The sequence below is a fragment of the Phocoena sinus genome, chromosome 17 (genome assembly GCF_008692025.1).
Source record: "Phocoena sinus isolate mPhoSin1 chromosome 17, mPhoSin1.pri, whole genome shotgun sequence".
NCBI classification, from domain to species: Eukaryota; Metazoa; Chordata; class Mammalia; order Artiodactyla; family Phocoenidae; genus Phocoena; species Phocoena sinus.
In genome coordinates, this window is record NC_045779.1 from 63,432,985 (window position 1) to 63,448,273 (window position 15,289).

The window sequence follows — 15,289 nt, forward strand, 5'->3', positions numbered from 1 at the left end:
TTCCTAGGTGTTACACTGTCTTAGGTGTTATTGTAAATGGACCTGCTTTCTTAGTTTCCTTTTTTGGATCGTTCATTGCTAGTATACAGAAATACAACTGATTTTTATGCTGATAGTCTATCCTGAAACTTTGCGGTATTTATTGGCTCTAACCCATGTTTTGTGGATTCTTTAGGATTTTCTATATATAAGATCATCTGTGAATATGCCTTTTATTTCTTTTTCTTGCCTAATTACTATAGCCTGATTGCACTTTTAAGCAAAAAAATGAGAAAAAAAATTCCAGGTTTGCAATTTCAGCATGGTTTTGAAAGTCTACATAGGAATGTAGATATATTACTTCCCACGTCTGCAGACAGTGTGTCATGAAAAGGACAGGAAGCAGATTAGTCTTTGTAGCTAAAGAATATACACATTTCAGTGTCAACAGCATTTTAAATTATGCACAGTAATAAAACAGATTTTTGCAACTGTTTTGCACTGAATTATTTTAAAATAATTAAGAAACAGAAACAACATTGAGAAGCAATTTTCACCTTTAAAATTTATTACAGAAGCTATAAATATAAAATAAAATCCTAGTTATAAAAAATGCATCTAGAATAAGTTATAATAAACTTCACTAAAAATGAGTACGTGTGTGTGTATGCGAATCCAGGAATATACAGGTACTTAAACGTTTTCAGTGACTTGCATTGCATCACGCATTACATAAGACAGTATCTACTAATTAAGGTATCTGAGTTGAGTTTTAGAAGGCTTTAAATACAATATCCAGATAAAATGACAACAAAAGGCAGTTTAACTCAGAAACTGTATTAGAATCCAGAATCTCTCATATGAGATCATTATCCCCTATTCCCCTCAAAAGAAGTTTCTAACAGAAGCTATTTCACAAACTAATAGTAGAATGTCTCCTAAAAAGGAAAAACATGGGCAGGGGGGGAAGGGAGTGAATATGCATGGCAGTGAATGTTTTTATTTCTTTAAGAAAGAAATGTATTTTTGGTATATCATTAATACAAAATTTATAATATTTACATAATTGTATATAAAAGGTATCTATAGAATACAACCTAAACACATTTAGAAGGATATAAATAGTTTTCAAATATAAAAATTTCGTGCTATTAAAAAGATGTTTAACAAAGTAGTCATTAATACATTTGTTGTATATATAATCATAAAAGTAAACCAAAAATATTTAAAATTTTTATTAATCCAAATGAGAATTATAAAAAATGTTTATCTAAAAAGCATTAATTTTGACCTTCAAGTACAGAATTGTGGTGCAGCTAGAAGTTGTTCAAGGGACCTCCTGCAAATCACTACTCGAACACTAGCTTTTAAGTGAACAGGCGGGGACGCTAAAGGCAGATGGGAGATGGGCATTGAAGAAAACAAAGATGACAAAGGATGGCAAAGAGACAATGGTTAAATAAGTTTCTAGTCTGACACAATAAACTATTTTTAGGAAGGATAAAATTAAAAGTGCTTAAAACAAAAGAATGTCAATGTCACTAATTACTCTTTCTTTTTTTTTAAAGGAACAGACTGCCCTTAAATATAATAGTGTTTATTTATTTTTACTTGTTGACAGTTTGCTTTATTTATTTATTTATGGCTGTGTTGGGTCTTCCTTTCTGTGAGAGGGCTTTCTCTAGTTGTGGCAAATGGGGGCCACTCTTCATCACGGTGCGCGGGCCTCTCACTATCACCGGCTCTCTTATTGCGGAGCACAGGCTCCAGATGCACAGGCTCAATAATTGTGGCTCACGGGCCCAGTTGCTCCGCAGCATGTGGGATCTTCCCAGACCAGGGCTCGAACCCGTGTCCCCTGCATTGGCAGGCAGATTCTCAACCACTGCGCCACCAGGGAAGCCCACTAGTTACTCTTAAGTGCCATAAACATTAGTTATCGAAATAACTTTATTAAGAGTTGGCCACATTTTAACTACTGATAAGCACAGGAATACTATACTACAGTGACTCAATGAAAATTCCAATATTTATCAGTTATCTCTGTAAGTTATCTTACACATGTACATAAATACCAGAAAAGTTTAAATATTTTTATTTACTATTTTAATCTTTTCCTTAAAGATACAGGATTTCATCTTGCATCAGTTATGTCAGCATGACAAAGGTGAATTAAACAGGAACGGAATATAAAGAATATTTGGTACCATAACGTCATGATCTGGAACAACTGTAGTTTTCTATTTCTTGCTCCATTTTCTAGATAAAGGGTAGGAAGGAAAAATAGTAAGTTTCAATATGGAAAAAAATCAAAGAAACATGACTCCATTGCTGGGTTTTTTTTTTTGCAGTAAACAACCTTAAGGATATTATTATCCATGTATATATCTGATAGTGAAACAGAAACTTTGTCCAGTATTTATGACTATCACATAGACTGGTATCACTGATGGGACTTCGTTATTTAAACCTCTTTGAAGTAAGTCTGAGATGCTTTCATCTTACATTAAATTCATACAGTTATTAATCAAGGCACTGGTGTACATATAGATATTGATACTTTATATTTTGTAGGTACTACTTTACATATATATTATTCTGTGTAGGTACCATAGTATACTTTATTAGATATACTAAATACTATATATATTACATGCTAATAGGTATATAGTAGATACCAGTTTTATATATATATATATATATTTATATATATATAAAATACTATATAGGTATCAGCCAAACTCTATTTTAAACATTAGTACTTGAATGCCCACTGTAAAGCAGGATTAAGTAAAGACAAATAGGTCTATGTTAAGTCTGTCTTAAAAAGGAACTATATATCTTCATCAATATACACACAAAATAGATTTTTCATAGTTTACAGATACTAGTGTTCCATTGCTCATTAAAGAAACACAAACTAATTTAAGTGCTAGATTTAAAAAAGCACAGAACACAGTTATACCTAGAAATAATCCATAATCCACACATTAAAAAATGGTATTCAAAATTTTTTATAATGTGTTAACTTATATATATTAGTTTACCTGAATAAGTGTCGTTTTGTCATAATCCCTGCGATGTTGATAAATACACTGGCTGATTACAGCATACAAATTTTCCAACTGAAAAATACTGTATTCTTGACTTTTTCTAACAACAGTCTTCAAAAGATTCTAAAAGAAAACGTAAGTGTTACATATGTGAGAGAAATTCCCTGAGATATCTTAATTTTGAAGATGTGGGGGCATTTTTAGAATATAAGCCAGAGAGAAGGCAGGCCAAGTCATCTAATGAGACACTGCAGCCTCTGATAATGACTCTGACATTCAGCTGTAAGTTAATGTTATCTACATTCTATGACTCTGGCCTCTCATCCTAAAAACTACAGCTGAGGAGGTTGCCAATTTCAATTCTAGCCATACATCACTAGACACAAATTAAAAAATAATCTCAAATTAGACTAACAGGAAAAAAGGCAACATTTTTGCAGAATATTTTATGGCACTATGAGTACATTATAATCAATTCTGTTATGTGAAATAAAAAGAGACAGTACATAAATGACCTCACCACGTCAGGGTTCTTTTCTTACAAAAAGGAATTTCCATCCACTCAGTGTTTTTTTGTCATGACTGAAATGGACTTACTATTGATAAATTTCTGTGATTCTTCAAGTCTGGTCTTACCTTGATATTCCATTACCTCATAGTTAACCACGGTTGCATGTTTTTGTTAAGTAAAAACCAACTAAAATGGCCATATGTAATGGTCATAAAAACAATGTATGGGATCAGTGACATAGATAAGTATGTTAAAAACAATAATACCAACATACTAGCCATCTCCAACCACTGCCTTTATGAAAGTTATTCTATACCAAGTTTATCCTTTCATAAAAGATCACTATTTATTACATGCCAAATTTATGCAATGTACTATTACAACCCCTTTTTTGGTGGGTTATGTTTCTAACCTGCACAATGAAAGCATTATGATTTCAATTTACATACTTTTAATTGCTTATGGTCCACAACAAGTGAGGGTGTAGGCTGAGAAAGAATTGCCAAAGCCTTTTCAACACTGATGAGCTGCTGTTGCTCTACTTGGGAACGTCTAGCTCGAGTCATTCGCAGAACACACATTTCTAGAATGAAAAAATAAATAACTATTATTTGTTTCATAGACATTTTATAATACCTAAGATAAATATTAGGCAGATTAAATAGCAGGACATATTTACTTAGACACAAACCCCTGTTCTGGTTTATTGACTCTGCTGTAAAATTAAGATGCTGCCATTTACACACTCAAAAATTAAGGACAGGGAATTCCCTGGTGGTCCAAGTGGTTAGGAGTCTGAGCTTCCACTGCAGGGGGCACAGGTTCAATCCCTGGTCGGGGAACTAAGAACCTGCATGCCACACAGCGCGGCCAAAAAAAAAAAAAAAATTAAGGACATTTCAGAAATATTTTCTCAAATAGAGTATTTCAAGGGATCCTCAACAGATTAGACTGTCTCCTACTTAGGCATAAAACTCAGAATTTAAGAGCTGGAAGGGGCTTCAGTAATCTCGAATAGGAGTTGCAAACTACTACACATAGGCTAAATATGGATTTAATTAATCCATAATTAAAGTTTTCTTAGAACACAACCATGCCCATTTTACATATGTGTGTCAATGTGGCTTTTCCAGCAGGGTTGAATAGTTGTGACTATCTGGGCCTTTACAGATAAAGTTTGCCTATCCCTGATCTAGAACAATCTATTCACTGAGAGATGAGAAAAATGAGGCCAAAGAAAGGTGAAGACTTTTCTATGGTCAACATACCTAACTGTTCTAAGAGCCAGGACAAGAACCCAAATCTCCTGACATGGAAACAGGTACCTGTCTCACTAAATAGTGTCCTTTTAAAAAAAGATAATGATAAAAGAAAAAATAAACTTTGAACCTAAACAAAACATATTAAATTATACAGCCAGAGGATTAACATTTAAAATAGACCATTCTAAGATTACTCAAACACACGAGAACTCATTTTAAGGGAGTCCTTGGAAAAGATTTATCTACAGCATATAAGCCACTGAAGAAAACCAGTCTCATTAACTCAGTCAATACTTGTTTTTGACCAAAATAAATTTTTGACCCTGTTACCCTTTTTTTGCTTTGTAAGACTAAATAATGTTTGGCTTTTCCAAAAACCAAACAAATCTAATGCCAAAGGTCCAAAAAGGTGCAGACAGGAAACAATTCTACATGAAAGACTTTGGGAGCAGGATCATTAGAATAAATATAAATAACCTTGGGCTAAACCTACAGTAGGAATAGAGGAATGATGGGGGTGGGTAACAGTTGTTCTACATCACTCAGCAAGAAATCACAGGATAAGAAACTGCTTATCTTGCTTAAAAATGAGAGGGTATCCTGCCAGCTTTTAAAAATTGTATAGCCAAGCACTTTGCTACATGCTTTAGATGAATTACTTTATTCAATCCTCAGAATATCTTATTACCCAGCAACTATCTACCCCAATTTTGCAAATGAGAAAACTGACGCTGATGGGTCAAGAACCTTGACCGAGGTCACAAGCTACTAAGCAGTAAACTACTGTTTGATGCTGTAGTGTGCTTTTAACAACAGTGATTTTACTAGCTCAACAGTTATTAAAGATAATGCTATTTTCCCTAATTAACTCCTATACTCTGAAAGACAAGGAAAAAGGAGTAAACTGAGATGGTAATTAACTATTTAAGAACTTTGAATGAAACATCTTTTAAAATTACTAAGTTGCTTGACTGAGACTTACCTTTTGCTTCATTTTCATCAGAAGTATCTGCTATCTGAGAGCTAGAAGCATCTCCATTGCAAGTGATCTTATCTTTCCTCAATTCTGTACATGCTATAGTCTTTCCAGATTCTTCAAGTTGATTTTCAAAACAAGTACTTGAATAATTATCTCCCAATTCCATTTTGCTTTCAGAGGCATTTTGCTGCTTTTCAGTTTCCTCCATTAAAGACTCCCCTGTGTTTCCAGCCGCATTGTGGTCTACGCTTGTGTCTTGATTTTCCTCTGTATCATTCTCAATTTTGTCATCTACGACATTTTGGCCAACATCTTTTGCCCGTGAAATCCTCCTTCGTTTTGTTATGGTGCCTAAGTACCACTTCGACTTTCTGCGGATTTTTCTCTTCAACGGAGCTTCAAATAATTTAAAGAAAAAGGGTAAGAGAACATTCAACAATTTTTTAAAGTCCAAGTAAGTGGGAGAAAAAAATACCTCCTGCGATATTAAGGGGAGAATCTGAGATATCACCATAGTATTGTATGGTTGGAATACACAAACAAAAGTAGAGAGTTCTGTGAGAAGGCAGAAAGTGGTCAATGACCTGTCATTCTAAGGAATTTGGATTTTATCTTGAATAATTTTTTTAAAAATCGAATAACTTTAAGGAGGGCAATGACATGACTTGTCTGATGCATATATTACAAAGGTCGCTTTGGCAGTAGTACAAGGAATGAACTGAAGGAAGGGTGAGACTAAAAATAGCTTATACTTCCTGAGTGCTTACCGTATAGTAGGAACTCTTCTAAGGACTTTATATGTACTAACTCACTGACATTCCACTTTAACCTGATCAGGTTTGCTACCATTATCGACATCATTTTACAGATGAAGAAACTACAGTATACAGAGATTCAACATTCTGCCTAGACTAGATGCAGTATAACCACACTGCAACCTTATGTTTGGGAGACTCATCCATACTGTTGTATGTACTTGAAGTTTAATAATTTTCACTTTTGTATAATAATCTGTATTTTTCCATATTCTGCTGTTGATCTGCACTGGGTTGCTCCCATTGAATACTGCCTCTATGAACATTCTGTTTAAAAGCACTGAGGAATTATGGCACCAAAATCTGGGAAAACAAATGAATAGCTGAGAGACTAAGAAGCTGAGGACAGTCTGAAATTCATGGAGCTTAAAGGGCAAAAACTGGAATTAAGAGCTTGCCAAAGAAGAGAGGCCTCAGGAACCCCACAGGATTTGGGTTGGTACTCCATGGAATTATACTCTAAGAATAAAGAGGAACAGGAAACAGACTAGGATTTATAGGAAATAAAAGTCAGTTTCAAATCAAGTCATACCACAATTAGATTGTGACCTGAGAGGTGACAGGTAAACTGGGATTGCAAGTGGTACTTTATTGCAAGCCTGGATTTATTTCAAGAATGAAAAGTTGCCTTACTGTTAATGAAATCAACATAATTCGCTGCATCGATATAGACAAAGGAAACTGATGGAAAAAGTAAACAGCATTAGAGGAGAATAAAGGCTATAGTTTCGTAAGTAAAAATTACATAAGTGCACTTACCAGGAGTGCTGCAAGCCACAGGAGTACTGGGGGTCTTCAGCTTTTCATTTTTCTCTGGATCTGGTCTTCTTTCACCAGCAGGAGTGGAATTTTGCTTTGGCATTACATGGTAGTAAGATGGGGCATATTTGGAAGAGCTACAACCTTATAAACAGACACGTGGAATATCAAATCAAATTTCCAGATTTGAAAATTACATGAACAATTAATTAAAAGGACTCAGTACATCTAAAGCATCTTTTTCTGATATCAAATCATTTTCCTACCTCTCTTCTTCCTAGATTCCTGAATTTCTTCACAAAGCCGCTCAAAGTCTTCATCAAGTTCTTCTTTAATTATTGCATAGGCAGTATCTCTTAAAGCACAGGCTCTATGTCTAATAAGACGATCTATGGAATGAATAAAGAATTTTAAAATGTTTTCCTTCTGCTAATGTAACAAAAATTAACACCATATGTTGGGCTAAGATTATAGCTGTTACAATTCCTTTTTTACTTCTACCATGAATAGTAAAAGTTACTGGAATTGTGTTATTTCTGTTTTTGATGTTAATCTAATGTTCTGGACATCTGATTCAACGTGGCAGACTCAACCTAATTTCATTGCCCTGTGCTATCCAGATCCCTTTGAAATACCAGAGAAAATATAAGAATCAATCAGTAGCAAAACTAAACAACATAATGACACAAAAACAGCAAGGAAGGCTATCAGTGTCATGAGTGAACCAGGGATGTAAAACAATTTTGGAAGAGATATAGAGGATGTTATTACATTGACAGAGAAACTAAACAAAGACAATGAAACAGCAACCCTACATGGGAAACACTAGAAAAACATCCAAAACTGAACCTAAGCACTGTAAACTGGAAAATGCCTTGAGGCGACAGGCAGATAATAAGTGAACGCAAATTTGCTTGAACGGCTGGATCAGTCCCCCTCACAGGGCAGCAGGCTGCAAAATTCACACAATATTCAGTTTATAGTTGACAGGAACAGCTATAATAACAGAAGGGATGTTGCTGGGGGCTTCTAACATGGCCTGAAGAAAGGCCAGGCGACGTTCATTGGTTCCTGGAGTGTGGCAGCATCGGCAAAACCTTGGAATCTGTCAGAATGCACATCACTCTCAGGCCCTGCATCTACAGAATCAGAAATTGTGGAGGTGAGGCCCAGCAACTGCATCTTAACATGTCCCGTAGGAGATGCTGATGGTAGCTAAAGTGTGAACACCACTGCTCTAAAGTAATTTTAGGTTGTCACAGTGGACGAAAAGGGAAGCAGCGGCAGTATGACTGCAATGAAACAGAAAAAGCCCTCTTCCTCCAGGATAAATGCTTCCTTCTTTCTACAGTTAAGGGGTATTCCCAACATGGTAGGCTGTTTCCCACTGCTTACCTCCAGAACTCTGAACTATGGGATAAAGTCTAGGGAAGGTGTGGGCAGAAGACTGGCAAGGGAAGAACAGTGAACTTTTAAATTGTTGAGGAAACGCTTAGTGGTGGAAATCAATCTAATTCATAAGGACTACAAATTTAAAAACAGAATGCCAATGTACTGGAGGAGAGAGCCAACGCAGGAAATAGAACTATTAAAAAAAATTATCCACTAAGACAGTTAAGGGCACAGCATCCATAAAGCCAGAATAGGAAGCTAGGAAAAAGCACCTGAGAGAATATTTTTTGGAAATGAACACGTTTATAACAAACATATAGATATTTGAATATATCATTATAAATATGAACAAATATATCACTTAAAAATCCTTCACTTTATACATTTTATTTAATGGACTGGGTACGTGAGGTAGAACGTGAATGCATTCTACGCATAGAAAAGATCTGGAAAGATATCCCCAAACTTAACAGTGTCCACCCTCGGAGAAAGGAAATGGGTGACTTAGTTTTTTAAGTATTACTGTTAGCAAGAATTATGCTATATTACTTTTGTAATAAAATTTATAACAGTCTTAACTAAGAAAATCCTTTCAAACATTTTATTACAGAGAGCTTTAATTTTTCTACTTTGAGAAAGAACACTGATAAACAAAGGAAACAAGCTAAGTTGTTATGCAATTTTGTGTTTCATTAGAGGCTACATCATATAATTGTTTTGGAGTGAAAGAAACCTGCATTTGAATTCTGCCTCTGCCACTTCCTGATAGTATGACCTTGAGTAAGTTTTTTAACCTCTCTAAACTTCCATTTTTCTCAACTGTAAAATGAGGATATCGTTGTTGAGGACTGAATGGCACTGTGAATATAAAATGTTTATAATATAGCACCTAGTATGAAATCACCCGCCACTAAGCATTAGCAGCCCCCATTCCACCCTCTGAGGAAGAAAAACAAAACCAGTAATGCTCACCTCCAGGATCTTTATCTGGATTGTATTCTAAAGCATTACTGCAGATTAGATCGATATCACTCAAATAGTCTTTCACAGTCAGATACTTGTGGAGATCAATTTTACTGATTACAGATGAAAGGTCCATTGGTTGCTTTATTACAGTGACATAATCAGGAACCTAAAATTCAAGCAAATGACCAAATCACTAAATTAACTCTGAACAGTAAAACATTTGAGTCAAGTTTTTCTACCAGGCAAAATAAAGGAGAGAGAATAAATACATAAGATATAATGAAAATATATTAATACAAAACTGTGACTCTATTTAAGGCGAGTTTTGTTTTGTATTCATTCTTATTCTTGGGCACCTATATCTCCAGTAACATTCTAAACCTCTTTCCTCATCCAAATGCCACCCACCCTTCAATGTCAACTTAGGACCTCATTCTTAACTGTGTAGGTCACAGTAATATGTAGCATTAAGACATTCTCAAATTACTTCTACAACATTTGAGTTGGGCAAAGTTAATTGTCTATGCTCTGCAGGAAAGGAAAATGCTTTACGTAGCTCTTGAAGCCTCTGTGTGCTTAGGATACTACTTGGTATGTTTCCAAATACAGAAAACAAGATCACAGTATACAGAGGGAACCACATAAACTAGTCAAATAGTCTCTAATTCTGAAGCATTTTGATCCAAAGATTAAATTAATACCTCATCAGGGTCAACAGGTTTAGTAAATATTCTGAATCGCTTGTCAATAGCAAGCCTATGTGTAACATTTCTTAAAAAAATCCTTAGTTCTCTAAATGTATCTTCTTCTTGTTCTTCTAGTCGTTTCACTTCTTCTGCTGTCAGTGGTTTTGGTTCAGGTGGTGGTGCTACAGGGAGTACCTCCAAGGCCTGCAAAACTTTATATGAATGGAAGATTTTAGTTACCACTCTCCCACCGTATCAAGGGTAATAAACAATTCAGTACACAAAGTAGACAAGCTCCCAGGGATTATCCTCCTCGTATTTGCCAGGAATCAGAGGATTTGGAATACTAAACAGCTACCACAATCTCGACCTCTACAACACCCCCAGCAATAATCGCTAACTTGTAATTTGGAGTGCTAATTCCTAAATCATTACCATTTTAAGATCATTTAAGAGGCTATTAAAATTTTGAAAATGCATATTTCCAAGACAAGAATATTCTAATTTTTTAAAAAGTCATTTTTACTAGTTAATTTTTAAACTAACAAAAAAAATTGTGGCATGTTTCAAATATAACAAAAATTTAATTTTGTTTAAACAGATATGCACTAATAAGGATAAAGGAGGGAATATGAGGGTGCTGCCCCAATAAGCAGGCAGTCAATAAAGGGAGTAAGAGACATAATTACAACATCCCTGTGGTATCACAGTAGTAGCATGAAGAAAGTACAGTGCATCATAAAGGTAATAAATTAATTTTGTCTAGATGTTAGGGAAGAAATAATAAGTTATACTAGAAAGAAGTATGAATGAAATTATGAAAAGACACAACATGCTGTATATGGTTTAAAGATAGAGTGCTTTGGAAGGAAAAAGGTGGGGGAGAGAAAAGTGCCGAAGGTGTGCTTGGAAAGACAGATTGGGGCTATGCTATGAATTCTAGCCCCAATTCCACATAGACTAGGGCTATACTATGAAAGGCCTTGTATGCTTCAGGAATTTTAGTCTAGGGACTTCCCTGGCGGCCCACTGGTTAAGACTCTGAGCTCCCAATGCAGGGGGCTGCGATTCAATCTCTGGGAACTAGATCCTGCATGCATACAGCAACTAAGAGTCTGCATGCTGCAACTAAGACCCGACGTAGCCTAAATAAACAAACAAACAAATAAATAAATAAGAACTTTAGTCTATTTTAATGGGAAACAGGGATTTTAAGAGGTAAGAGGTATCAACCTCAACTGAGGTTTTGAGCTTCTGATATTAGAAGATGGCAATGCCATTAACTGATATTTCATTTCCACTTTCTCAAAATTATTACATATTAACTTTGATACAAGAACTAACCTGCTTTCTTTTTTGATATAGGAGGCTTAGCAGCTTGCTTTAGAATTAAATCTTCAAAAAATTGTGTCCGTTCTTCTTTATTAGGCAACTGGACATTAAAAATTTCTCCATAATCATGGATAAATAATTCTTGTACCTTAAAAAAGAAAACAGATGCATTTTATATACATATGTATGTATACACACACATTACTATGTATCAATCATTCAATGCCACAGTAGGTTACTGTACATGTTTTTAATGACAATCTAAATTGTGTAATAAAGAAATAATTTCTTAAACCTTTTACTTATATTGAACTTATGTATTATAGAAACCATGTATGCAATAGATAAGGAACTAAAAACATGGGATCTTCTTTAGAACTCAAGGCTCCAAACTATAATTCACACAATAACTGATATGGTGATATTTTACTTAATGGTTTTGTTGAGATCAAGTAATTCACCTTCACAACCCAAAGTGAGATATGAGAATGAGTGGTTCTTCAGTAAGAATAAAGGCTGGAAAATAATAAGTATTGGTAAGGATGTGGAGAAGTTAGACCCCTTGTGCTGGTAGGAATGTAAAAGGGTGCGGCCACTGTAGAAAACAGTATGATGTTTCCTCAAAAAGTTAAACACAAAATTATCATGTAACCCAGTATATTCAAAAAAACTGCAAGAAAAAAAATAAAAGACTCAACAGATACTTGTATACCAATAATCATAGCAGAATTATTTACAGTAGGCAGGAGGTAGAGACAATCCAAATGTTCATCACCAGATGAAGAGATAAAGAAAATGTGGTATGTACTTACAATGAAATATTATTCAACCTAAAAAGGAATGAAATTTGAACACCTGCTACAACATGGATGAACAATGAAAACATTATGCTAAGTGAAATAAGCTAGTCACAAAAGGACAGATACTTTATGTTCCACTTATATGAGGATACCTAGAATAGGTAAATTCAAAGAGACCGGAAGTTACTAGTGGTGTCCAAGGGCTGGGAGAGGAAGGAATGGGGAATAATTGTTTAATGGATACAGAGTTTCTGTTTGAGTTGATGAAAAAGTTCTGGAAATGGATAGTGGTGATGGCTGCACGACATCATGAACGAACTTAAAGCGATGTACTTGATGTCACTGAACTGTACATTAAAAATGGTTAAAATGGTAAATTAGGTATATTTTACCACCAAAAAAAGAATAAAGGCAAAACAGGTCTCAAAAGGATGCTTCTAAACAAACCTCTAGATCTTTCCAAGAATTATTAGAGGATGATAATGTTTATTCCTTGTATGATGTTTGTGTACTTTGTTCAGCCTACCTATGATACAGAGAAATTTACATTCACAGCTTTTGCATTTTCTGCTTTGTAGGTTCTTCCATGCTCCAAACTTACGAAGACTACATACACAACATCATTTATGAAATAAGTCTCTCCTTTTGCTAATCCATTCTCTAAACTACTATGTATACAAGAGTCTACTAATGAACTGTATTACATTAATTTGCCATTTCTGGCCCAAATGCACAGTTTTAATCACTAACATTGTGGTATGCTTTACCATATTTGGAGGGCTTCTTCAAAATTTTCTTGGAAATTCAAGAACTTTTTTTTAGCCATGCCACGTGGCATGCAGGATCTTAGTTCCCCAACCAGGGATTGAACCTGTGCCCTGTACAGTAGAAGCACAGAGTCTTAACCACTGGACAAGCAGCGAAGTCCCTCAAGCAGTTTTTTCTTCTACATTAAATTTTAGAATCTATTTTGTTGATATTTCTATTGCAGTTTGTACCTTTTCCCCCTTTCTGGTGGCCTGGAAGTTGTATGCTGTATTTCTATTCTTTTATTGTTACAAGTTTTAACAGACATATCTCTAAGCTTCTTTTCCTACCAAACTGTGAAGTTAATAATATCTACATATCAGATACAAATCTGAATGTGCTTTTACTTCCTCATCCTCCTTCACTATGTCCTTCCTGCCGTTTTGAGTTCAGAACCAAGATCAACTTAGATTTACAGTCCTTAAAAAAATGTTACTAGCACAGTTTTGTGACGAGTTTTACTGTTTTCTTTGCTCACTGCTTCTTATATGCAACTTCTGCAAAATAAAAAAAATCCAAGAGGAGAAATAATCCCTTAATAATTATTTCAGTCAGGGGTTTATGGGTAATAGCTTCTTAGGCACTGCATGTTCAAAAATATCTTTATTTTGTTCTTTCACTCAAATGCTAACTTTGCTGGGAAGAAAATTACAGGTGCAAAATTATTTTCCTTCTAACTTTGAAAATATTGCTCAGTTGCCTCCTTAGTAGCTGGTATTATACCAGTGAGAATATAGAAGCAATTTGATTTTCAGTCCTTTCTAGTAATGTTTTATTCTCTTGGAAGATTTTTAGATTTTTCTCTATACTTTTGGAGTTCTGAAATTTTATCTAGATGTGGGCCTTTTTATACCCATCAGTTAGAACAGGGGACCTTTTAAAACTGAACATTATGGTATTCTTTAATTCTATGAAATGTTCTATTATGTGACCATTTTTCTCTTGTACATTTTTCTCCTCCCATAAATCCCATTAAACAGATGTTAGACCTGAATCTATGTCCTCTGTTTCCTTTAACTTCTTCCTCACTTTTCAAATCTTTGTCTTGTTTTTATTATTTACTATAAGAATTTCTGATCTCATGGTCTTCCATCTTGCTAATTCACTCTTATCTGTGTTTATTTCTTTTTAGCCCTGCGGGGTTTTTTTATTTGGGGGGAGTTATTTCATGTATAATGTCTTCAGTTGGTTCTTTTCCACAACAATCTGTTGCTGATGCATGGATATGATTTTCCATGGAGCTGTCCTTCCTCAAAAGCTTACTTATAAATTTATCTTTGCCTTTGAAATCTTCAACTGTCCACAGATGCCTTTTCTGTTTATTCTAGCTTCTACTTCCAGTGATTATGAAAGAAGCTTGCCTATGTTAGACACAGAATGTGCCTGTAATTTGTCTTCTGGGCACAGGGTCTCCCTACTTCTCCCATTCAGTACCTATACATAAGTCACTGCTCTGCCACACTAGTCCTTGGGCCCACCTTCACTGCTCTAGCTGAGGACAAACAACTCAGCTGACTGCTGTCTGGCATGGCCAGAAGTGAAGAAAGCCAAAAAATCCAAAGTTGTCCAAAGGCTCTTTCAATTCCCTCCTAGCACCGAACCAGAGCTAGAAACCACTCCCATCTTTCAAAGCAGTCCTTTCATGCACATGCTTTTTTTTTTTTTTTTTTTGCGGTACGCGGGCCTCTCACCGTTGTGGCCTCTCCCGTTGTGGAGCACAGGCTCTGGACGCGCAGGCTCAGCGGCCATGGCTCACGGGATCTTCCCGGACCGGGGCACGAACCCGTGTCCCCTGCATTGGCAGGCGGACTCTCAACCACTGCGCCACCAGGGAAGCCCCATGCACATGCTTTAAAATGTGGTTACCTGTATCAATCTAATCCCCACTGCTTTTCTTTCACGATTCATCAAAGTTTCTAATCCACTGATGACTTTCTTTCTCATTTTT

At 35.4% G+C, this 15,289-nt stretch overlaps 1 protein-coding gene across 1 annotated transcript in view; it reads right to left on the bottom strand.

Annotated features, from left to right (window-relative positions):
• Positions 1 to 520: 520 nt before the first annotated feature.
• ATAD2 (ATPase family AAA domain containing 2) overlaps positions 521 to 15,289 on the bottom strand; it is a 73,068-nt gene continuing 58,299 nt past the window's right edge. The window contains 9 exon segments of the mRNA XM_032610325.1: positions 521 to 2,238; positions 3,027 to 3,155; positions 3,993 to 4,126; positions 5,788 to 6,180; positions 7,359 to 7,502; positions 7,625 to 7,747; positions 9,723 to 9,882; positions 10,418 to 10,614; positions 11,747 to 11,882. Coding sequence (XP_032466216.1) covers positions 2,194 to 2,238; positions 3,027 to 3,155; positions 3,993 to 4,126; positions 5,788 to 6,180; positions 7,359 to 7,502; positions 7,625 to 7,747; positions 9,723 to 9,882; positions 10,418 to 10,614; positions 11,747 to 11,882 — 1,461 coding nt within the window. The 3' untranslated portion in view covers positions 521 to 2,193.